At 46.5% G+C, this 24,996-nt stretch overlaps 2 protein-coding genes and 1 pseudogene across 2 annotated transcripts in view; 2 read left to right on the top strand and 1 right to left on the bottom strand.

Moving 5' to 3' along the window:
* Window positions 1-24,996, bottom strand: part of LOC133361554 (uncharacterized) — a 173,658-nt pseudogene that overhangs the window by 15,740 nt on the left and 132,922 nt on the right.
* LOC133361561 (protein krueppel-like) lies at window positions 14,862-22,882 on the top strand. The gene is made up of 3 exons (XM_061580488.1): window positions 14,862-14,923; window positions 16,652-16,828; window positions 21,083-22,882. The coding sequence occupies exon 3, from the start codon at window positions 21,111-21,113 to the stop codon at window positions 21,525-21,527; it is 417 nt and encodes a 138-aa protein (XP_061436472.1). The 5' UTR covers window positions 14,862-14,923; window positions 16,652-16,828; window positions 21,083-21,110; the 3' UTR covers window positions 21,528-22,882.
* Window positions 24,921-24,996, top strand: part of LOC133361559 (zinc finger protein 239-like) — a 39,174-nt gene continuing 39,098 nt past the window's right edge. Inside the window, exon 1 of the mRNA XM_061580485.1 lies at window positions 24,921-24,972. The gene's annotated coding sequence lies outside the window, so the exon portion shown is untranslated. The remainder of the gene's footprint in view (window positions 24,973-24,996) is intronic.

Here is a 24,996-nt window from a genome sequence, read left to right as displayed (position 1 = left end):
TGTTTCCTTCTTGTACAGAGCTGTGCCGAGTCCCTTTACTCCATCAGGCCAATTCTGCAGAGGAAGAGTCAGAGGAAGCGTCAGCTGCAGTCAGAAAGACATATCCACACCATCTACGTCAGTATCAAGGCACAGAGGAATGCATATATACAGTCACACATGACTTATACATCTATACTTATTCCTATATTCATGATATAGTGAAAATAATTCCCCAATTCATCACGCGGGCTGTTAAGGCACACAATGAGAGGGCCAATGGTCATAAATATGCCTGGATGCTCTAGTATCTTCAAAATGAATGTTTACCAAAAACTCCAAGCACACAATTTTGGCTGTCAAGCTATGAAAGGAATATTTAAGAAAAATTCTGCTATAATAGCAAAGTGTGTTGAAAATAATACTATTTGTACTATGCAGAAATACATCAATTAATGTTCAATCGAAACTTCGAGGTGGAAGCCAGGCTCAGATTTGCTTGAATGCTCGGATGAACAGATCTAACTTCAGCTGCATATGTGCTGAGATATTTTCCTGACTGTTTCCATTCTTACAAAAAGTCCCAGAGGAAAACTAAATTAAGCTATTGTTTTGATTTAACCTACATGTTCAATAGTTAATATACTTTACTGCAAATACAAACTTGACACTGTCACACACCCGCATGGTAAAAAGGTGGTGGTGTGTCCAGAACCATGCCTGGCCACCTTCATCTGCTCAGTATTAATGCTTCCTCACACTTCACCATGTAATTAATTCAAGATGAATCAACATAGCAGGGGCCCACAACAAGTTCAGCTTTCACTTACACTATGTAACACCATTTTTGTCCCTGGATGGCTAGTGTTATTTTTTTTATTGGTTATGCCCACACACTTTCCTTTCATGACCAGGACTTTACGTTAAGGAATGACACAAATGAACACATTTTCTCATTGAAAATAGGTACATTTCAAAATATCACTGTCCTGGTCACAAAAGCAAAGTTTGTGGGGGATAATAGCCATTTTCTGTACTTTTGAGGCATAAGCAATTAGAAAATAACACTTACTATGCAGGGACAATTTTTTTTTGTTACGCAGTGTTATCAATCATGTTTGCTGTTGGCGATAATGAAACTAATTGTTGAGTTCATAATGCAGTGAAATAACTGCGCTACAGCTCCCCACAAAGATAAACTCTTAAATACACATGCATTTCACATGGATCATTAACATCCGACTTATAAACGTCATTATTTCTGTCTGTGTGTCTGTCTGTGTACAAAATTTTCTAAGGATTTGGTTTAAAAAAAAAAAGAACCCAGGTGCCACGCAATAAGTCCTGTGAGTGAGCCACTGCTATTACATTTTCGCATCCGTCAACTTTACAGTAGTTAAATTAAAAATGTAGTGCTAAAGTCACATACATAAAAACTATTTACAAACTTATTTACTCTAAATTTTGATTTAAAGCTTTCGTGACTGCAGGGATTCATCTTCTTGGCTCTTTCGGTAAAGTCACGTAGAAGGGAAGTAATAAAATAATAAAAATAAAACATAATAAAATTATTCTCACGACGTTTCGGCCACAACGCAAGCAGCCGTCCTCAGGTGAAAACCAGGTCCGTCGAGGCGACAGAGTCTGAATGAAACAGCACACGAGCTTGGAGCGTGTATATAAGCTGGGCGCCTTGACAAATGAATTTGCATATCAAGAGGAATTTAGCATATTTATGGGAAATGCAGGAATGTGATTAGTACTACATATGCATGTGCATTATGCAGGATTAACAGCATCAAAGTGAGCTGCAGTTGCTGCTGCTGCTGCAGTTGCTGCTGCTGCAGTTTCTGCTGCTGCTGCAGTTTCTGCTGCTGCTGCAGTTTCTGCTGCTGCTGCAGTTTCTGCTGCTGCTGCAGTTTCTGCTGCTGCTGCAGTTGCTGCTGCTACTGCAGTTGCTGCTGCTACTGCAGTTGCTGCTGCTGCAGTTGCTGCCTTATCCATTTTAATATAACACTATGTATTATTCTACCCACCCTAATGTGTATCACACTGCTATATATTTTTCACGTTTACGGTGACTTTCAGACCGCGTTCCACTCACTGGCATGGTGCAGTGTGCAGAGTAATGTATGGTGTCGTAATTGTATAGTAAATATATAGCAGTGTGATACACATTAGCAGTGTGATACACATTAGGGTAGAATAATACATAGTGTTATATTAAAATGGATAAGGCAGCAACTGCAGCAGCAGCAGCAACTGCAGCAGCAGCAGCAACTGCAGCAGCAGCAGCAGAAACTGCAGCAGCAGCAGAAACTGCAGCAGCAGCAACTGCAGCAGCAGCAGTAGCAGCAGCTCCCTTTGATGCTGTTAATCCTGCATAATGCACATGTATATGTAGTACTAATCACATTCCTACATTTCCCATAAATATGCTAAATTCCTCTTGATATGCAAATTCCTTTGTCAAGGCGCCCAGCTTATATATATGCTCCAAGCTCGTGTGCTGTTTCATTCAGACTCTGTCGCCTCGACGGACCTGGTTTTCACCTGAGGACGGCTGCTTGCGTTGTGGCCGAAACGTCATGAGAATAATTTTATTATGGTAATTTTTATTATTTTATTACTTCCCTTCTACGTGACTTTATTTACTCTATAAAAGTTTGTGTGTGCGTGGGTACGTCCATGTGGGTGTGTGAATCCATATATGTGTGTGCGTTGTGTCTGTGCGAGTTCGTGTGTGTGTGTGTGAGATGAGTCAGATGCCTTCTATGACCTCCTGTCACAGGTGCTAGCTCAAGTGGCCCCACGAGATAGAGTCATCTTGTTGGGTGACTTCATTGCCCGTGTTGGTCATGATGCTGGCACCTGGACTGGAGTGATTGCAAGGCATGGACCAGATCAGCTCAATAACAACGGTAGGAGGCTGCTCGATTTTTGTGCAGCCCATGGGCTTGTAATTACCAACACGCTGTTCCGGCATCGGCACATCAACACCACATCATGGATGCATGCCGGGTCCAAGCAAGAACATCTTCTGGACTACATAGTGACGGAACAGCAGATGCGGGCTCATGTCCTTGACACCAGGACCTACCGTGGAGCTGATCTGCACATCGACGTCTCAAGATGGCGGAGGCGTGTGCAGCGGTGTGTCAGTTAGAAAACAATCAAAAGTATTGAAAAGGCATCTAACACAGATAATCTGCCCGTTGAGCTTAACCGAAATGGGGATTATTTTTCAGAGCCCAAAAAAATAGTTGAAAATTTTAACCTTCATTTTTCTGAAGCTGGTAACCTTTTTGATAATGTACTGGGAGTCACCCCTGCTCATGCAAATGCATATATCCCTGTCCAAACATTAAACAAATTTAGTTTCCAGCCAATCCACGAAAGTAATGTTCTGAAACAACTGTCCTACCTCAAAGGGTGCTCCCCTCTAACAGAGCAGATAGTATTCCCGTTTTTGCTCTGCTAACTGTTGGTCACCTAATATATAAACCTATAGCCCATATTTTCAACTGGTCCATCCAACATTCCTATGTTCGTCCACTTCACAAAGGGAGCCCTAAAGATGATCCAAATAACTACCAACCCATCTCAATTTTGTCCCCGTTGACGAAAATTTTTGAAAAATTATTAAACTACAAAATTAGCAGTTTCCTGCCCGACAACAATCTATTACATCTAACACAATCTGGGTTCCGAAAAAAATACAGCACCACATCTGCTGCATTAGTAGCCTTGATATTATGTAGTACTGCACCAGTCTTTTTCTTGACTTGTCCAAAGCCTTTGATACAGTCGACCACAACACCCTGCTTAGTAAACTAAGTTGCCTCGGTTTCACAAAACATGCAGTGGAATGGTTAAAAATGTACCTCTTTTCTCGCACCCTAACTGTATTCACAGAAGGTTGAAGGTCAGTGTTAAGTTAACAAAAGGGATTCCACAGGGATCCATCCTTCGGCCCCTTCTTGTTCTCTCTTTATGTCAATGACTTGGGCACTGATCTAGATCATTCCAGGGGATACTCTTTTTTGCAGATGACACGATACTGATTACTGCTGGCCGTTCTCCAGATGACGTGATTGCCAAGCTCCAGGGTGATTTCAACAAACTACAACATCAGCTAGTTGCTGTTAAACTAAAAAAATATACACACGTCAGTATCGATGCACAGAGGAATGCATATTTATATAGTAACACATGACTTATAAGTCGACACTTATTCATATATTCATGATATAGTGAAAAAGTTTACCAAATTCATCACACGGGCTGTTATGGCACATAATGAGAAGGTGAATGGTTTCAAAATGAATGTTAACCCAAAACTCCGAGAACACAATTTCGGCTGTCTAGCTACAAAAGGTATATTTATGAAAGCTAAATTCAGCTGACATAGCAAAAGGTGTTATGCAAAAATGCATAAATTAATGTTCAATCGCAACTTAGAGGTGTGAAGCCAGCCAGACTCACGATGTCCTTGCACGCTGGAATGAACGGATCTGACTTCAGCTGCATGTGTGTACTATGTTAACTTCTTGACTGTTCTACACTATGGGAACCTCATTTGCCAGTAAAAATAGGTTAATATTTTTTTTACCCTTCTATCTGGCAACAAAACTGACACCTTTTTACAAGGAGTAATGTTTCCATTGACTGTTTCCAGTCGTATAAAGAGTTCCAGAGGAAAACAAAAATAAACTACTGTTTTGATATAACCTCCGTGTTCAACAGAGTTAATAGACTTTACTGCAAACACAAATTTTACACTGTCCCACACTGGCATGGTTAACAGGTGGTGGTGTGTCCAGACCCATGCCTGGTCACCTTCATCGGCTCAGTATTAATGCTTCCTCACTCCACCAAGTAATTCATTGAGGATCAATCAACACAGCCGAGGCTGCATGTCTCTCTCTCTCTCCCCGTGGTCGCGTGGATTTCCCTCCGGATCCTCTGGTTTCACCTCCACATGCAGAGAGTGAACACCGCCACGCTGTTGACGAGCCTCACCTTGTTGTTGTTGTGGGCAGGTCGCTTCTGAAATCAAGAGCGGTATAGCAGCTCAAGCGGGCTTGGCCTGGTAAACAATAAAAACCGTGTTAGTATTTAAACAAAGTTACAAAGTGGCGAGCCGGGTGAAGACAAATTAAACTTAAGCGAGAGAATTGAAGCGAATGCGATCAGGCGAGGGCAGGAGGGCAAGGCCCCGCGTTCTAAAGTTCCAACCTGGACATTGCTTCCATGCTCGCTGCTACTCAAATGACATCCGTACGAGAGAGAGAGAGTGAGGCTCTACCTCTGTAAACAACAACAACCACCACAACAACCACCACCACAACCGCGATGAGAATTTCTCACCTCGGATTTCAGTTCCCGCGCGGAGCGGCAACTTTCAGTTACCTCGTGACGTCACGCGGCAGCAGCAGGTGACATGACGTCACTTGCGATGGACAAAACACTCCCCTCCCACAATGAGCGGCTCTGTAACTTATATAAATTATGTTAATGAGCCTGGCCCAAACGTTTTTTTTTCAAGTTTCATTTATTTGGTATAGCCCAGTGAGCCATTCGGCTCTTGAATCGGGTGCAACCGCAACAAACAAAAAAACAAAACATGAACAAGAAAACATCTCAAAGTGACTATACGAATAAATTATGTTAATGAGCAGCCAGTCACTGGGTGTGGCTTTGCCCAAATAAGGATAGTACTTGAACAGATAACGAAAGTGATCCAGGCAGAGGTGACGTCACGCTCAAGGGCGCGTTGGACGGGGTGGGGTGAATACCTTGGTGACATGACGTCACTAGCGAGGTACACCTCCCCCTGGCGTTTCACGCCGATGAGGTAATGCTGAGTGGTGACGTCACAGAGCGGGTTTGGAGTTTAAGTTGAATTAGATTAATTTTCCATTGCTCCCTCCCTTGAACAGAGACCCCTTGGGTGTGTGAGCTCAGCAACAACAATGTGGACATTATTGTGTGTGTGTACACTGTGTGTGTACACATCAGACTGACTGAGATGACTGTGCCCCCCACAGTGTGTACACACACACAGTGTACACACACAGTGTGCTCAACAGTGTACACACACACAGTGTACACACACACACTGTGTGTATCTTGGTGGAGTTGTGAAGGATGAAGGCAAAATAACTAATCATCCCACATTTTGACAGTTTGCATCTCCTTCGGCATTGATGGAGTCCCAGAGATGAGCATACTGTTCACATGCAGGCGGTTTTGATTCAGTAGAATGTAAAGAAGGCGCTCACTCTCAATGTTGGCATACTCATCGACAACATACTGGTGAAAGAGGTTGGCGCACCATAATGTGGTGTTCTCCTCTGTCCATGATCACGAAAGAATATACGTTTTTTTAGAGGAGACAGTTTCGTGAGGATGTCTTTGTCCTGCAGCTTTGTAATTGGAGGAATCTTGACGTGGTACCCATCTTGGCCTTGCGATAGAAAAATGTGTTATTGTAGGGCATCGTATGCTCCGTTAGTGTCAAGAAATTGTGCGATGGTGTTTTCTTGGTATGGAAGAACAATGCCTCTCGCACAATGTTCCTCACCCACCGTAAGAAAGCAAGGTCAATAATATTTGGGACATTGAACCTCCCTGCGTGCTCCCCGCTTTGGTGGAAAGTAAAGGTGCGGTACGGCAAAATTTAAATGGGTGATGTTCCCACGAATGTCACAAAACGATAGACGAAATGCTGTAGCTAAGAAAATCCAACGTATTTAGCAGTATAACATTTTAATCGGCATCGTAGTACTACATATCAGTAAATAGTGTGGCGTGTGCAATCGAAACAATAGAAATGCATTGAAGAAATAAGATGAAATAAGTTTACATTAAAGAGCAGCAGTACGTACGGGTAAGTTGAGAAGTAGGCTACAGTCTAGATTACAGACTGCCAGTATGCTGACTCAATGACATAAGCATTGCTACAGTAGACATAAAAAGCTGGCAATATGGTCAGAAGCTGAAAAAGCAGGATACAGTCGACATGAAAGGCTGGCAGTACACTGAGTGAGGTAAAGAAGCAGGCAACAGTTTATAGACTGTTCTGCCTCACGGCAGGGGTTTTGCCTCACGGCAGATGGGGGGGAGGGGGGGCGTATGTACATAGGGATTTCCTGTTTTTGATGCTAATTTTGGTCACGTGACCAGGAAGTTGCGATTTAAGATTTCCGCTCAACCACGCGGGCGTCGGCCATTACACACATAATTCAAGATGGCGGCACACATCGCGTCCCAGTGAAGCCAGCCGCAATTGTCCATTGTGGGACTTTAAGAAGCATTGTTTGTAAGTTCGTTTATGTTCTTATAATATTGGCAATGCTGTTATAATGTTATAATGACCGTTATAATGATGTAAATGCCTTTATAATGCTGTTAAATTGTTATGATAAATACGAGTGCTAGTTAACAACGAAGCCTGCTACTGTACTTTCCTTATTGTGAATGTTACTTGTAATTTAATAAATCGAGTCAAACTTGTACCCAAGTAACTTTATTGCGATCCTGAGAGCAAGGATGACGAAATATCTCATCCACAATTCAGTGTTATGTGTAATAATGTACATTTGGGGTGCAATGTGATGAATACACGATGTGCCTTTATGTAACAGCAGCTTATGCTCTTGTATAGTTATTCAGTGGTAATGTAGGGGCCTGGTCCATCCAGGATCTATTGTTGAGAAACATGTTATCTAAGACAATGGTATGATGATGTGGTGTTCATTCATTGTGTTGGTGTTTCCGTGTATTAACAGATGTTGTATCTGTGCTGTTTTCTTACCAGTTTTACCTCGTTAAATTCAATAAATGACGTTTGGAGTCAGATGTTCATCCTGGCTCTGAGGGTTTATTGGACGCAAGGTTAACTACTCAGCTAGCGGTGCAACGCAGCGCACAGCGAGGCGGAGATAGCAGTTAAGACACACACAACACAGACGGGTTGGCAGGTAGGGGGCGGAGCCACGGACGGTGAGAAACCAGGGTAAGCATCTGATTGGAATGGTGGCTGTTATTTATAGCACATGTTAATGATCCACGTGCAATGTATGTGTATGTAAGACTTTATCTATGCGAGGAGCGGTGGCGCAGTTATATCACTGCATTATGAATTCAACAATTAGAGTTTGATAATCGTCGACAGCAAACATCATTGATAAGTGAAAGCCGAACTTATTATGGACTTCTATGTTGAATGATCCTCAATTAATTACATGGTGAAGTGAGGAAACATTAATACTGAGCAGATGAAGGCGGCCAGGCATGGTTCTGGACACACCACCCCATTTTTACCATGCCAGTGTGTGACAGTGTCAAGTTTGTATCTCGTGTATAATATATTAACTCTATTGAACACGCAGGTTAAATCAAAACAATTGTTTATTTCTGTTTTATTCTGGAACTTTTTCTAAGAATGGATAAAGTCAAGAAATTAACACAGCACATTTCCAGCTGAAGTTAGATCTGTTCATCAAAGCATTCAAACAAGTCTGAACCTGGCTTCACGCCTCTAACTTGCGATTGAACATTAATTTATACATTTCTGCATAATACAAATAGTCGTATTTTCAACATCCTTTGCTATGTTTGCTTAATTATTATAAATTTTCTTTTTGTAGCCAGACAGCCAAAATTGTGTGCTTGAAGTTTTGGGTTGACATTCATTTTGAAGATACTAGGGTTTCCAGGCATATGTATGACCATTAGCCCTCCAATTGTGTGCCTTAACAGCCCATGTGATGAATTGGGGAATCTTTTTTACTATATCATGAATATATGAAAAAATATGGACGTGTAAGTCACGTGTGACTGTGTATATATGCATTCCTCTGTGCCTCGATACTGACGTAGATGGTGTGGATATTTTTTTTCTGTCTGCATTTGCGCTTCCTCTGCAGAAATGGCCTGATGGAGCAAAGGCACTCAGCGATGCTCGGTACAAGAAGGAAACAATGCGACCAGTGTGCATACAGCACGGATCGTACTGGAAATTTGACACAGCACTAGGGAACTTCTCACACATGAGAGAAACCCTTCAAGTGCACTGTGTGTGAGAAGAAATTTGCATGGTCATCAGTTCTTCAGAGCCACCAGAGAACACACACCGGAAAAAAACCCTTCAAGTGCAGTGTGTGTGGCAAAGCATTTTCAGTTTCATCTGCTCTTAATAAACACCAGAGAACACACACAGAAGATAAATCCTTCAAGTGCACTCTGTAAGGGAAGGCGTTTGCACATTCATGATCACATCTTCAAAGACACCAGATAAGAACACAGGCATCAGAAGATCCCCAAGGAGTGGAGTCTGAAATCGAAGTGATGGTGAATAGCGAATAATTGAAGATAAAATGTGTAGATGAAGATTCAACTCCAAAATAAGACCTTCACATCGATGGAGGCAACGTGAATCAGGAGGAGAATTCTGATGCAGAGCGAGGCAACTCCAAGCAGTATGTGCAAGTAGAGGTGTGGGTGAAATTCTTCGACAATACAAAGTCAAATGGAGACCCGGTTGATGTGTAAGCTTGAGACAATGAAGCCCCAATAGATTCACATTTGTCACAGGCCTTTAATGAATAGAATGTGAAGTTGAACACTACATTCCTCGATTCAACCTGCAGAGTAAGAGCAGCCAGTATTAGCGGACCTGTGGGTTGGGTAGATCTCTAACTAGGAGCGAGAGGCAATAAGCTCCCCAGCATTCACTCTGTTATAATAATATTATCATTTATATGGCGCTTGCTTAATCGCCTCAGAAACTCGGAGCTTTGTATAATATCTCATCACAAATACTCTAAGAGCACCCCCAAGAGGCTGCTGCACCTGTGTGGCATAAGGTGGCCCTGGACCAGCCTTCATGTAGGCATGAGTCTGTCAGTAGGGGACGATAATTGATGTGTAATCTCCATTATGTAATTTCTGGATGTTTGGAATTACCCAAATATTGACCATGACACTAACATGCAATGACTGCGTTTTGAATGACACAATAGTATGTGTACATCCGCTGTTAAGCAGACGGTGCATATTTTGGTTAATATTACTGGAGTAGACAGGGGTGCCTGTCTGATTTGAACCTTGAACTTCTGCAATAAATAGAGAATGTGCTACCACCTGGCTTCCCTCAATCTGAGTAGGCATGGCAGCCTGAATGTTCCTAACTGGTGCAGATGGTCCTTTTAGAGGGGTCCACGTTTCACATGCCTATAGAAGGGAGGGTATGACTGTGGCCGAGAAGACCCGAAGCTCCGTGCGGAGGGACAGACCAGGTAGCTTCCACACAGCATCGCGCAGCTGATGAAACGATAATGCCGCCTGACTGATTCGGACCACCCACACACTGTACGCACATACGCAGTGTAGACGTATTATGTACACATACAGCGGAAACACACAGTGTACCCGCACAGTATACAACAACCACCATTCGCCACTAAGTGGCGGTGACGTCACCACGACGCTTGTGCCAGGCTATGTGCACCTTGAGGCCACGTGAAGTGTCGAACGCCCGCTGGCAGGAGGTCACGGGGCAGAGCCAGGTGCCACGGGTCAACTTACTGAGATGAGTGGGTGATGCACCACCTGTGCCCCCTATTGTGCCAACTTGCTGTGCTTTAGCCACCCGGCGCTCCACTCGTTGTGACCGTCGCTCCTCCGCCCTCCTTTGTTGTTGGAGGGCGACTGCCTCCAACTGCCCAGTAGAGTCCTTCACGAGCCTCCTTCACAAAAGCCGATCTTGACACCGCTGGTACCAGTCATCGGTAAGTCCACTCAGCTCCACATCCTCCTGTATCACATCACTCAATTTCTTCTCTAGCCCATGCCGCGCCCGTTTAGCCCCCTCGATCCGGCCAAACAAAAGCTGTTTAGGCATGCGGTGACTTGGTATGCGGGCTACATGGCCCAGCCAACGCAGCCTATCCTGCCGGAGGAGCTCACCGATGGGACTTTATCAACATCTTTCAAGGATTTGTGAGCTTCTCACACAATCCAGCCTGGTTAAACCCAGGATGGATCGTAGGCAGGCCAGCATAAATGTTTCTAACCAGCGAAGATGTTCCATTAGGGGGGTCCATGTTTTCCAAGCGTAGAGAAGGGAGGGAATGACTGTGGCCGAGAAGACCTGAAACTTCGTGCGGAGCGACAGACGAGGTAGCTTCCGCACAGCATTACGCAACCGATGAAAATATAATGCCGCTCGACTGATTCGGAGTGAGACCTCTGCTGTTAAATCGGAGCCGGTCATAAGCACACTGCCCAGATATGGGAAACTTTACACTTTCTCCACAACTGCCCCATCACCAATTGGGAGTTGTGGGTGTGGAGTGTCCCATTGTACAAAATACCCTGGCAGGTGCTTAGATTTGGTGGGGCTGATGGTAAGGCCCCACCTCTTAGTGGCAAGCTCCAGGTTTATCAGCAGTGAGCAGCGATTACCAGATCATCGGCATACATAACATGGTTGAGCAATAGGGAGCCATCCCTTGGCCGCACCCGAGCATCGATCAGCCTCCCATTATATCTGTACCAGATGGAAATTCCTTCTGTACAGCTATTGAAGGCCTCACGAACTACGTGGTCAAAATAGATGTTAAATAATGTCGGAGCGAGAGGACATCCCTGTCACACCCCAAGGTGTACAGCGAATGGCTCCGACTCCCGGCCACGCAGTTTTACCCAGGCCCACTCACCATCATGAAGGTCCTAATTATCGTGAGCAGAGGGTCAGGGACTCCGAAAGCTCGAAGAACAACCCAGAGCCCAGGCCTCCTGATGGTATCGTAGGCCTTGACCAGGTCAATAAAGCAGAGATGTAAGTCTTGTTGGAATTCCCTATACCTCTGCTGTAGCAGACGGAGAGAAAATATGGCATCCGTGCAGGACCACCCTTTCCTGAAACCACATTGAGGCTCCACAAGCCTCTCCTCAGCGTGCCTAGCAAGGCGATGTTGAATAATCTTTGCCAGGACCTTTCCCGGCACACTGAGGAGTGAGATGCCCCTGTAGTTGTTATAGTCTGTGCGGGCTCCCTTTTTAAATAGGGGGACCACCAGGGCATCCTTCCAGTCCTGCGGAACCCGTCCCGTGGTCCAGACTGTTGTTATGATATCATGTAGGGCAGTCTGTGCACAAACGCCACCCTCCCTCAGCATTTCGCTTGGGAGATCATCTCTGCCCGGTGCCTTTCCTGGTCTCAGACTCTGGATCGCCTTTAGTACTTCCTCAACAGATGGCACCTCAGCCAGCCACTCACAGGGGGTGACTTCTTCAAATATTTGGGGCACCGCAGCCTCCGTAGGGTCATCTCCACTTTGTCCCACGATGTTTCCCATGTCGAGGGATTTCCCCTCCCCCAGGACTTCACAAAAATGCTCAGCAAATCTGCAAACCTGTTCCTGGCAGTCGGAAATTGGATCACCGTTTTTTCCCAAAATGATGGTAAAAGGTGTGGCGCTGCAGGATACTTTTTTGATGGAGTTAAATCGGGATTTGTGATCGCGGGCCATTGAGGCAGACTCCATCTCCACAGCAACCCGCGACCACCACCCATCCTTGCAGTGCCTCACGGCTCTCCGAACGTCCAAGCGAAGGCTGCGGTAAGCCTCCTCCTTCTCTGACGTGGGATGCTGTAGACAATTAGAGTGGGTCTGTCGCTTTTTCTCAACTACCCTGAACACCTCTGTCAGCCAGGGTTTCTGGGGAGGTCTGGATTGCGTACTTAAGCAGCCATTGCACCTGCATGAGTCACTTACCCTCGACATCTGGAGGAGTGGGGGACGATGCCAACCCCAGCCGCAAGCGATGATGAAATTCTCGCTTGCAACTTTCATTAGCTAGCTGAGGTCAGGCCACCTTAGTTTGGAATGGGGTCCTGGGTGTACACCCACCACCGGAGTGGAAGAATGGCAGGCGCATCTTACAGATGACAAGTCGATGGTCAGAGGGCAGATCAGCTCCACGGTAGGTCCTGGTGTCAAGGACATGGGCTCGCATCCGCTGGTCCGTCACTATGTAGCCCAGCAGATGTTCTTGCTTGGACCCGGCGTGCATCCATGTTGTTGTGTGGATGCGCCGATGCCGGAAGAGCGTGTTGGTAACTACAAGCCCATGGGCTGCACAAAAATCTAGCAGCCTCCTGCCGTTGTTATTGAGCTAATCTGGCCCAAGCCTTCCAATCACTCCAGACCAAGTGCCAGTATCATGACCAACTCGGGCATTGAAGTCACCCAACAAGATGACTCTATCCCGAGGGGCCACTTTAGCTAGCACCTGTGACAGGAGGTCATAGAAGGCATCTGACACATCGGCCTTGCCTGCATCTCTCCACAGATGTTCGTCTTCAGTGGGGGCATAAGTAACCACGACCACCACTCCTCACCTCCGGTTGATGGGAAGGCGAGCCCAAAGTAGCCTGGCTCATAGCTTTCCACACCTCACCGCCACGCTCCCACACTGCCTTCATTCTTTTGTTCAGAAGAAGAGCCACTCCCTGTTGTTTAGTAGTCTCCTGCCCTGAGCAGAGGACTGTCCACCCTCATAGTGGCTGGAGCCGGAGCCGGTCCACTGGACCGCCTGAATGTCACAGAGATCTAGGCGGTACCGGTCCAGTGCCCGACAGAGGAGTGGCAGCCTCTCCTCCGCAGTGAGCGTTCGCACATTCCACGTGGCCATCCGTAGTGGTTTTTTGTTGTTTCTCGAGGTAGAGATTCAATCTCCTAGCTCCGTCAGATGGGGTTTAAGCAGGAGACGTCATAGACACCTGTCCCCTCGGGGCCTCCGGCACAAGCTTATTAATTAGATATCTTAGACGTGGTTTAGTTGTGATTTATTGAAGGTGGAGGGAGTACCACGCTCTCGCATCCGTCCAGAGCTCCCAGGGGAAAGTCTAATAGGAATTGGCCCTCCCCCCACAGCACTGTCCACGACAACGTTGCCCGTCCGGCACCACGAGGAGGTAGGGGGTTGTTTTGACGGACACACACAGTAACAAGAACAACAACCACCATTCGCCACTTAGTGGCGGTGACGTCACCATGGCGCTTGTGCCAGGCTATGTGCACGGGGTTGACTCAGGTGCCATGGGTCGACTGACTCAGCTGACTGGCCGATGCATCACCTGTACCCCCGACTGTGCCAACACACAGTGTACACACAAACACACACAGTTTGTACACACAGTGTACACACACAGTTTGTACACACACACAGTGTGTACACATACACATTGTATACTCAGTGTACACACACACAGTGTACACACACACACACACACAGTTTGTACACACAGTGTACACACACAGTTTGTAAACACACACAGTGTACACACACAGTTTGTACACACACAGTGCACACACACACAGTTTGTACACACAGTGTACACGCACACAGTGTACACACACAATAATGTTCACGTTGTTGTTGAGCTCACACACCCAAGGGGTCTCTGTTCAAGAGAGGCAACAATAGAAATGTAATCTAAATAAACTTAAACTCTAACCCTGACCTCGCTCTCTGACGTCACCACTCATTAACTTGTCGGCGCGAGACGCCAGGGAGAGCTGTACCCCGCTAGTGACGTCATGTCACCAAGGTATTCAACCCCCCAACCCCCCCTAGACCGCGCTTTTGAGCGTGACGTCACGTCTAGTTGGTCACTGTCGATTTCTGTTCCAGTAAAAATCCTTTTTTGGGAAAAGCTAGTTCATTGCAACGGGTTCAGCAGCCAAGCCCAATCACCCCACGTGGGCCCGGTTCATTAACATAATTTATTCAATTACACAGCTGCTTGTTGGGGGAGGGGATTGTGTGATGAACTCCGCTAGTGACGTCATGTCACCTCCTGCTGCCGCGTGACGTCACGATATATCCGGAAGCTGTTGCACTGCGCGCGCGCTCACTGAGATCCGAGGTGAGAAGTTGACATCGTGGTTGTTGTTGTGGTGGTTGTTGTTGTTGTTTACTCAGGCAGAGCCTCGCTCCTCTCATAGGGATATCAATTGAGTAGCAGCGATGTCCAGGTTGGAACATTACAACGCGGGGCCTACCCATGCGGGGCCTTGCCTCCTGCCCTCGCCTGATTGCATTTGCTTTAATTCTCTGCTTAAGTTTAATTTGTCTTCATCTGGCTCACTACTTTGAAACTTTGTTTCTTTTAATTATTTCTACAGTTTTTTTTATCCTACCAGGCCAAGTCCACTTCAGCTGCTATACCGCTCTTGTTTTCAGAAGCGACCTACCGACAACAAAGTGGCTTATCAACGTGTGGAAATGTATGTCGGTCAAATACTCTAAACGTGTGGTGATGTTTACTCTAAATGTGGAGGGGAAAACCCTGAGGATCCGGAGGAAAATCCACGCGACCACGGGGAGAGAGAGAGACACGCAAACTCCAAATATACAGGAGGGGTCGCGATCGAACCCACCACCTCCTGTAATCCATGAGAGGCAGTAAACATCTCCCAGCCACCATGGTGCACACTCGAGTACATGACCACAATGAGTCTCAGCACTCTAATTCAGGAGCGTTCTGCCGAGTTGGTTTTGCTGATGCACCCTTTAGACCGATGAACAACTATTTTTATAATTGTTTTTTTACCCTTTTATCTGGCAACAAAACTGACACCTTCTTTACGAGGAGTCATGTTTGCATAGACCACAATACCTGCAGTCATAATGCAAACAAAAAACATAACTCTGATAATGTATGCACTGTCCTTGAAGTTGATTGGTCCACACCCGAGACAGTTTTCCTTAGAGCCTAGTCTCTCTCTCGGATGGTGCATTGTCTTTGAGTTGTGCGCCTTTTGGCGTCATCTGGTCCAACACCATGTGAGACTAGGCTCTAAGGAAAGCTGTCTCGGGTGTGGACCAATCTACTTTAAGGACAGTGCATACATTATCAGAGTTATGTTTTTTGTTTGCATTATGACTGCAGGTATTGTGGTCTATGCAAACATGATTCCTCGTAAAAAACGAGTCAGTTTTGTTGCCAGATAAAAGGGTAAAAAAACAATTATATTTTTTAATGGCAAATGAGATTCAAATGGTGTAAACTATTTTTATATTACCAACCAAGGCTCACAGAGCTGTTAGATTATTTGTCAGAAGCCACCTGGCCATAGATGATAGCTCAACGAAATGGCTTTTCACGTGGAAGATTGTAGCAGCCAAATAATCTAAATGCATGTTACTAAATGTGGAGGGGAAAATCGAAGGACCCGGAGAAAAAATAATCCGAGTGAGCGAGTGTACTCATTTGTGTTAGTGTACTCCGTGAGCGTACTCTGCGTGCGTGGGTTCGATTCCAACCCTGACGCATTTATAATTGCAGTTTACATTTTTTTTTTCTCTCCCTGTAGTGGCATTGATTTTTCTCAACATTTAGAAACATGCATTTTGAGAATTTGGCTGCAAAACATTTCCATATTATAACCCACAAAGTTGAGCTATCATTTGTGTCCAGGTCGATTCTGAAATAGAGCTATGCAGCTCAGATGGCCTCACCTGGTAAAATAAAAATAGTGTACTGTGTTTGAGGGTTTTCCAATTTAATTTCTTACTTAGCAGTTAAAGATTATGTTTCAGGAGGGTCCTGCATTGGACTGTTTGACCACCACCAAATATATTTTGAGTTTAGGTTTGGGAGAAAAACGGAAAACCCAGTGGAACACCAATGCCGACGGTGACGGCCGACGCCAGGATAGCGGCCACGGGCTCGAAACGAGGGCAACCCGGCTCTTGTCCCAAGAAAGGAATCCGCTCCCCGCTGCCCTCCACGGCGGGGCTGCACGTTGAGCCCCAACTTTTCTAGGAGGTTGGTACCTGCAATACAATACACTCGTGGCATAACACGCTCGACACGTATAACTCCTGGTTACACACCTGGTGTCCGAGGCGACCCTTAAGGGTGACCCTCCCCAGCAGTCCCATCCCACTTCCACTTGCAGTGTGCAGCGCACGATCTGGGGCCTGTAGGCGGCTCACATCAACCCCGACCACGCTGCAGTGTGTTGCACTCACGAGTGACGTTACCGCCCCCCGTGTCCAGCAGAATCTGGGTACGCCGCCTGTTCACCTGCCCTTCCACGAGCAACGTGGCCCCCATTATTCCTGCCACAAGCTCCCGCAGCCAGTCACCCGCAGTCGCCGCATTCTGGGGTGTTGTTGTCTGCATCTGCCTGGGGGTCACTCGCTCACCATTATCACGACAGTTTATTTGTGTTGGGACCACGTCGATTGCACCCCTCTGTGGTCCCCTCTTTAGGGAGGCCTTGGTGTTTAACCCTGGTGCTTCTCTCGCGCGGGCGATCTGGGGACTGTCTCTCACGAGATGCCCCCATTGGTCGCATAGATAGCACGCACGGGGAAGGGCGGTGGCTCCATAGGAGGCCCCTTGTCCACTCCCCCTTACCCTCCCAGTGCGCATTTGTTCGAGTTCTGCCTCCTATTGAGATACTCGCCTGGTTAGCCCCCCGACCATAGAGCGTAGCCCTCCCACCTCGGACTGGACTATCTCCGCTGTGGACTGCAGCTTGGTCACATTCAGGTGTACTTGGGTCACCTCCCCACATACTTGGGTTACCTCCTCACGTACTTGGGTCTCATGGCCTGTGATCTCCTATGCCGGTCTGTATCCTTGCCACCCATCCTGGGGTTGTCTTACGGGGTCCCGGAGGCTTCCTCCTTCCATCCCCCCCCCCTCACCTCCTCCTCTGGAAGAATACTTGCAATGGTGCTATCCTGTCCCAGCCGTCGGAATTCCGCACGCAAATCTCTCACACACACGCGTGCTCGGCAAGGGTGTTAGATGGGGGATTAGGGCAGATCGCATCTGGCTGCCACCCCGTTGTGCTTGTCAGATACTGCTGAACTTTCGCGGTGGTGAGGTCATCGATGATCTCGGCAGTGTATCCCAGGCGTGCGCTCTGTGTTCGCAAGCGTGATTTATTTTCGTGCGCGCTCACTGAGATCCGAAGTGAGAAGTTCACATCGTGGTTATTGTTGTCGTGGTGGTAGTTGTTGTTTACCCAGGTAGAGCCTCGCTCCTTCTCTGTCTTGTAGGGAGGCCGCTTTGGATTGCACTACTCTTCGATTTCACATTAACATGCTAATTTATTACATTAACATCACTAGCCCCGGCCACTTCTTTATGACCCTTGGGCTACACCCATTTCAAACCTTTTACAACAGTCTGCCTCAGCAGCAGACCATGCATTTTCTATCAGTGTTTTTGTTTGCATTCTGACCACAAGTATTGTGGTTAATGCACACATGATTCCTTGTAAAAGGTTTCAGTTTGGTGTTTTAACATCTTAACACCTGTTTCGTTGCCAGAAAAATGGGGAAAACCTATTCTCATATTTTGGTACTGGCAAAGGTCCCATGATAAAATATTGCAGTATATTAGAGGTGAGCCGTGCGTGTGTAGAAAGGACAGTAAGGAGCCGGAAGTTAATGAATTTTGTGGCAAAAATGCAGGCCTGATAATATGTAAGGATAATGTGGTAAATGAGAAAAATATAGCAGCAGCGGGGTGTTGGAGTGTGCAGGTGTTACAGGTGTTGAAGGTGAACAGGTAAGCTAAAAATTGTGTGAAAAACATAATAACTTTCCCTTGAGTACGCATGGAATTTTTGATGTGTGTATGTTTCAAAGTGTTGGCGCAATTTGGTTCTCAAAAAAACACACAGAGTGCTTAATTTATATACATTTATACTCATCTTGGAATGTTTTGTATACGGTTTCTCCACATTTATTTCAGTAATTTAGTTTATTGGGAGTACAGTACTTATTTAAATTGTGATGTATATTTTAGTTGCCGTTAACCTCACCCCATTATTTAGGTAAGGCTTTAGTATTGAACATCGGCATTTTAGCTTTCGCACGGCACTTTTCAAGAATGTAACCTCCGCGCTATTCAAGGGGCTGCTGTATTTTCTGTCCATCAGCTATAGCACAGGAGTACGGATTTCAGCAGAAACTAGTTTTCTGCTTTCTTGGTGTAATTACGGCCTATAATACCATAAAGAGGCTTGGGGTTTTGGATTGTTTTTTGTTTTCGATATCTCTGCCTCTGCTCACATTCGTTGAGGATTTTTATGATTTTTGGATGGCCCTTCTAAAGCTGCGTGACCAGGAGTCGGATCCCTTTCCTGTTCAATTTGGTTTGTGGCTGAAATTCCCTCTGGCCCCATGCATTACATTACGTAGCATTTTCAAATAATTGTGTTTTGAGAAGCTCGGAATGGCCCTATAAAAAATGCATTTCATACAGTAACAATGATACGCTAATCGATGCCTGGCTGAAGTCAAGGGATTGTCCCCTGCTGGACAACTTTGTTACGCATGTTGATGATCTGGTCATGGCTACTCAATGACATTGAGTTGGAGAATCTTGTTCTGTACCTGGAGAATTCCATGACGAAATGGGGCCTTGCATATGTTCTACAAAAAGATCACCTCCCTGGGAAAAGCTTGACTTAACGCTTTCGTGACTGCAGGAATTCATATTCTTTGGGTCTTTCGGTAAAGTGACGTGACTTTACCGAAAGACCAAAAGAACACCTCCCTGGGAATTTAATGTCATACAACACTGCACCTGCTCAGCTCTCCATGAATAATCAGGTAGTTCTACACGTGGTGGAGGAGCTCCTATACCTGGTTAATGTGTTCACGACCAGCTCTGGTTTGGCATCCAAAGTCTCACTTCAAATTAGTTTAGCAGCATTCTTTCATTAGGCTCTGTAACACTGTTGGAGCTGCCTGGACTTTTTATCTATACCAATGTAATAAACCTTCTTGAGACGGCTTCCGGAATCAGTCCTTTTTATTTTCAACTTCCACAGTTACACTTCACACACTCCCCGTTGCTGACAGACAACGGAAAGCGGGCAGACTTCCCGCCAAGTCCCCACCGCGCACGTGGCACCCAGAGCCCCGTACGCGCGTGACTCCTGCTCTTCTCGTTCCCAAGTCTGCTCCCGACTTCTCTCTCCCTCTCTCTCTTAATCCCTTCGTCACGTGGTACCCCCCAGCCAATCCTCCGTAGACAGCGTTGACCGTTCCCGATGGTTCCCTGTCAATCCCGGGACCACGCCTCTGATCCGGCTTCCCATTAGCTGAGGCCCCGATTGTCCAGGCCAATCACCCCTGCTAACATGCCGTGATCACGCCGAGGCCATGCTCCCTGGCTCACCCCTTATTGGCTACAAAGCGGGACCGGCAAGCCAATCCCCATGTGAACCCTCTATGGCTGTTATTACACAAAGCTGTGAGTGTCCATCGCCAAGGTCTAGTCCATTGCAAAGGTCTCGTCAAAAAAACAGGCAATAGTCTACATTATAGACTGCCAATACACTCGCCGAGGTTAAGAACCAGGCTACAGTCTACATTAGTCGTTTTTTTTTCTTCTATTCACTTTATTTGTATTATTATTTTCTATCTATGTGACTTTACCGAAATAACCAGAGAATATGAATTCCTGCTGTCACGAAAGTTTTAAGTCAAGATTTTCCCAGGGAGGTGATCTTTTTCTAGAACATATGCAAGGCCCCATTTCATCATGGAATTCAACAGGTACAGAACAAAATTTTATAAGAATGGAAACAGTCAGGAAATTAACACTGCACATATGCAGCTTAAGTTAGATCTGTTCATCCTCGCATTCAAGCTCATCTGAGCCTGGCTTCACACCTCTAAGTTGCAAATGAACATTAATTTATACATTTCTGCATAATACAAATAGTATTCTTTTCAACAGGCTTTGCTATGTTAGCTAATTTTTCTTAAATAAATATTCCTGTTGTAGCTAGACAACCAAAATTGTGTGCTTGGAGTTTTTGGTAAACATTAATTTTGAAGACACTAGGGTGTCCAGGCATATCTATGACCATTTGCCCTCGCATTGTGTGCCATAACAGCCCGTGTGATGAATTGGGGAATCTCTTTCACTATATCATAAAAATATGAATATGTATAGATGTGTAAGTCATGTGTGACTGTGTATATATGCATTCCTCTGTGCCTCAATACTCACATAGATGGTGTGGACATGCTTTTCTGTCTGCAGCTGACCCTCGCTCTGCAGAATTGGCCTGATGGAGCAAAGGCACTCAGCGCAGTTCAGTACAAGAAGGAAACAATGCGACCAGCATGCAAACAGCACGGATCGTACTGGAAACTTGACACAGCACCAGAGAACACACACAGGAGAGAAACTTTTTAAGTGCACTCTGTGTAGGAAGGCGTTTACAAAGTCATCAAATCTTAAGACCCACCAGAGAACACACACAGGAAAGAAACCTTTCAAGTGCACTGTGTGTGAGAAGGCGTTTGCACAGTCATCACATCTTCAGACCCACCAAAGAACACACACAGGAGAGAAACCTTTTAAGTGCAGTGTGTGTGAGAAGGCGTTTGCACGGTCATCCATTCTTAAATCACACCAGAGAACACACACAGGAGAGAAACCTTTTAAGTGCATCGTGGATTTTTGTTACAGATTTGTATTCTAGCCTAGGTTTTATTGAATTTTAACTTCTATTTAAATAAAACTTTAGATATATCTGTCTGCATTGATATCCCACCTTGTTTACCACATGTTTACCTATATATGTAGACGCTCCCTCTGAAGACGTCACCTCAAATTAACGAGTGGGTTACGTCAGGGCCTCCCCCTCTCTCTGGCTTGTGATGTCACCAAGAGCAGAACTCGCCTCCACGGAATCTAACGCCTGCTCTGTCTTGGAATGCATTTACACAGTAATCAAATCTTCACAACTGCCAGGGAACACACATTAAAAACCACTTAATGTACAATTGGAAGGCCTTTTGAATTGTCTTGAAACTGAAACACGTGTAAGGAGGTCTACAAGGAGCAGAGTCTGAGATTGACGTGTGAAATTTGAAGTTCCATAAGCCCATCGTTTGTGATGCAAGGACCCAATAAAGATGGCAGCTGGGAAACGTCACCATTCGTGAAGGTGACCTGTGAAGGCTCTAGGGTTTGACTTCCAGGTCACTAATGGAGCCCGAGACAAATCACATCCATTTGTGGATGTGGAGTTTTGGGAGGACTTTTCGGACAAGGTCGAGTAGAAGCAGACAGCATGTGTGACCATAAGTGTTGGGTAGACCTGTAACCAAAAGCATGAGACACGGTTTCCCAATCTTTATTTCAATTGTTTAATTTTTAGTTGATTTGGAATACAGTACGTATTTTAATTGTGATGGAAATTTTAGTTGACGTTTACCTAACGCCATTACTTGGGTAAGGCTTAAGTATTGAATATCGCGTTTCTAGCTGTCGCGCGGCATTTTCCAAGAACGTAACCTACGATATTCAAGGGGCGGCTGTATTTTCTGTCGATCGAGTACAGCAGGCCTATGGTACCCTAAATAGGCTTGGTGCTTTGGGTTCCTTGATTTCGATGTCTCTGCCTCTGCTCACATTCGTTGAGGATTTTTATGATTTTGGGCAGGCCCATCTAAAGCTGCGTGACCAGGAGTTGGAACCATTTCCTGTTCAACTCGGCTTGTGACAGAAATTCACTCTGGCCCAATGCATTACATTTGTAATGTGAGGTTACACCTGGATAATAATGATGGGCTCTGCCGGCCTCAGCCCGCAACCAATGGGGAGTCGAGTTAGGGGCGTGGCCCTGGAGCCGTACATTAGCTTCGGGAAAGTTCCAGGGGTGTGGCTGAGGATTGGCTGCGGGGCATCACGTGGGCCAGGGATTTAAAGGAGCGGAGAAGCCACGTGGCTGGTGCCGTGGTCCGGAGCCTGCCACGTGGCGGGCCGCCGCAGTCTCTCTCTCACGCTGTCAGCCAACAGCGTGAAGGAGCAAGGGAACTGGAGGAACGAATGTGGTGGAAGCTGTGAACAAAACTGAATAAAGAATTCTCAATTGACGTCTCAACGGGGTTTATTACACATTACATAGCATGTTCAATAATTACGTAGTTTGAGGAGCTCACAATGGCCGTATAAATAAATTGCATTCGTCGCGGTTAAAAATAATATGCTTATCGATGACTGGTTATAGTTAAGGGAATATACTGGTAGGAACGAAGTGAACCAGCCTACAATAGATTATATCGTCCGTCCGTCCGATGTCCGATTACGTGTAGCAACATCGCCCCCTACTGCAAACACTTGGCAGGACCCTACAAAAACCTTTAGACTCAGTGAGGCTTTCCTGGCTAAACAAGTGTAACATTCCCTTATAATTACCTGAGATAGTTTAAAATTAACTCACAGCGGCCTAAAGCCTACAGCTAGGCCTAAAGCCTAGAACTAGGCCTCAAACTCTCCCTTCGTATCGTACCCCCGCCATTTTATTTTATTATAGCCATTCATTTGTTCGTTCCTACCAGCCCACCCCGCAGGGACCTGTTTCCCTGCTGGTCAGCCCTGTTGCATCTGCTGATGATCTGGTAATGGCTACTCAATGAGATGGCTGGCTGAGGTGTCAGGCTATGTGCACGGGGTAGACCCAGGTGCCATGGGTCGACTGACTCAGTTGACTGGCCGATGCACCATCTGTACCCCCGACTGTGCCAACACACAGTGTACACACATACACACATAGTTTGTACACACAGTGTACACACACAGTGTACACACACACACACAGTTTGTACACACACAGTGTACACACACAGCGTACACGCACATAGTACACACACACAGTGTACACACACACAGTGTACACGCACAGGGTACACACACACAGTTTGTACACACAGTGTACACGCACACAGTGTACACGCGCACAGTTTGTACACGCGCACAGTTTGTACACGCGCACAGTTTGTACACGCGCACAGAGTGTACACGCGCACAGAGTGTACACGCGCACAGAGTGTACACGCGCACAGAGTGTACACGCGCACAGAGTGTACACGCGCACAGAGTGTACACGCGCACAGAGTGTACACGCGCACAGAGTGTACACGCGCACAGAGTGTACACGCGCACAGAGTGTACACGCGCACAGAGTGTACACGCGCACAGAGTGTACACGCGCACAGAGTGTACACGCGCACAGAGTGTACACGCGCACAGAGTGTACACGCGCACCGAGTGTACACGCGCACCGAGTGTACACGCGCACCGAGTGTACACGCGCACCGAGTGTACACGCGCACCGAGTGTACACGCGCACCGAGTGTACACGCGCACCGAGTGTACACGCGCACCGAGTGTACACGCGCACCGAGTGTACACGCGCACCGAGTGTACACGCGCACCGAGTGTACACGCGCACCGAGTGTACACGCGCACCGAGTGTACACGCGCACCGAGTGTACACGCGCACCGAGTGTACACGCGCACCGAGTGTACACGCGCACCGAGTGTACACGCGCACCGAGTGTACACGCGCACCGAGTGTACACGCGCACCGAGTGTACACGCGCACCGAGTGTACACGCGCACCGAGTGTACACGCGCACCGAGTGTACACGCGCACCGAGTGTACACGCGCACCGAGTGTACACGCGCACCGAGTGTACACGCGCACCGAGTGTACACGCGCACCGAGTGTACACGCGCACCGAGTGTACACGCGCACCGAGTGTACACGCGCACCGTGACGTCACCGCTCATTAACTCGTCGGCGTGAGACGCCAGGGAAAGCTGTTCCCCGCTAGTGACGTCATGTCACCAAGATATTCAATCCCACCCCCTCCACCGCGCTTTTGACTGGCGGTTCATTAACATAATTTATTCATGAAAACCGTCGCTATTTCATTGCGACGGGTTCAGCAGCCAAGCCCAATCACTCCACATGGGCCCGGCTCATTAACATAATTTATTCAATTACACCGCTGCTTGTTGGGGAGGTGATTGTGTGATGAACCCCGCTAGTGACGTCATGTCACCTCCTGCTGCCGCGTGACGTCACGATATATCCGGAAGCTGTTGCACCGCGCGCGCGCTCACTGAGATCCGAGGTGAGAAGTTCACATCGTGGTGGT

Source organism: Lethenteron reissneri, unplaced genomic scaffold (assembly GCF_015708825.2).
Source record: "Lethenteron reissneri isolate LAM-NWPU_2019-01 unplaced genomic scaffold, ASM1570882v1 scaffold_114, whole genome shotgun sequence".
Taxonomy (NCBI): domain Eukaryota; kingdom Metazoa; phylum Chordata; class Hyperoartia; order Petromyzontiformes; family Petromyzontidae; genus Lethenteron; species Lethenteron reissneri.
This window is presented reverse-complemented; position numbering and strand designations above follow the sequence as displayed.

Bases quoted from the DNA above. Each gene is read 5' to 3' on its own strand.
- LOC133361561 (XM_061580488.1), top strand. From the start codon at position 21,111: ATGGAGCAAAGGCACTCAGCGCAGTTCAGTACAAGAAGGAAACAATGC.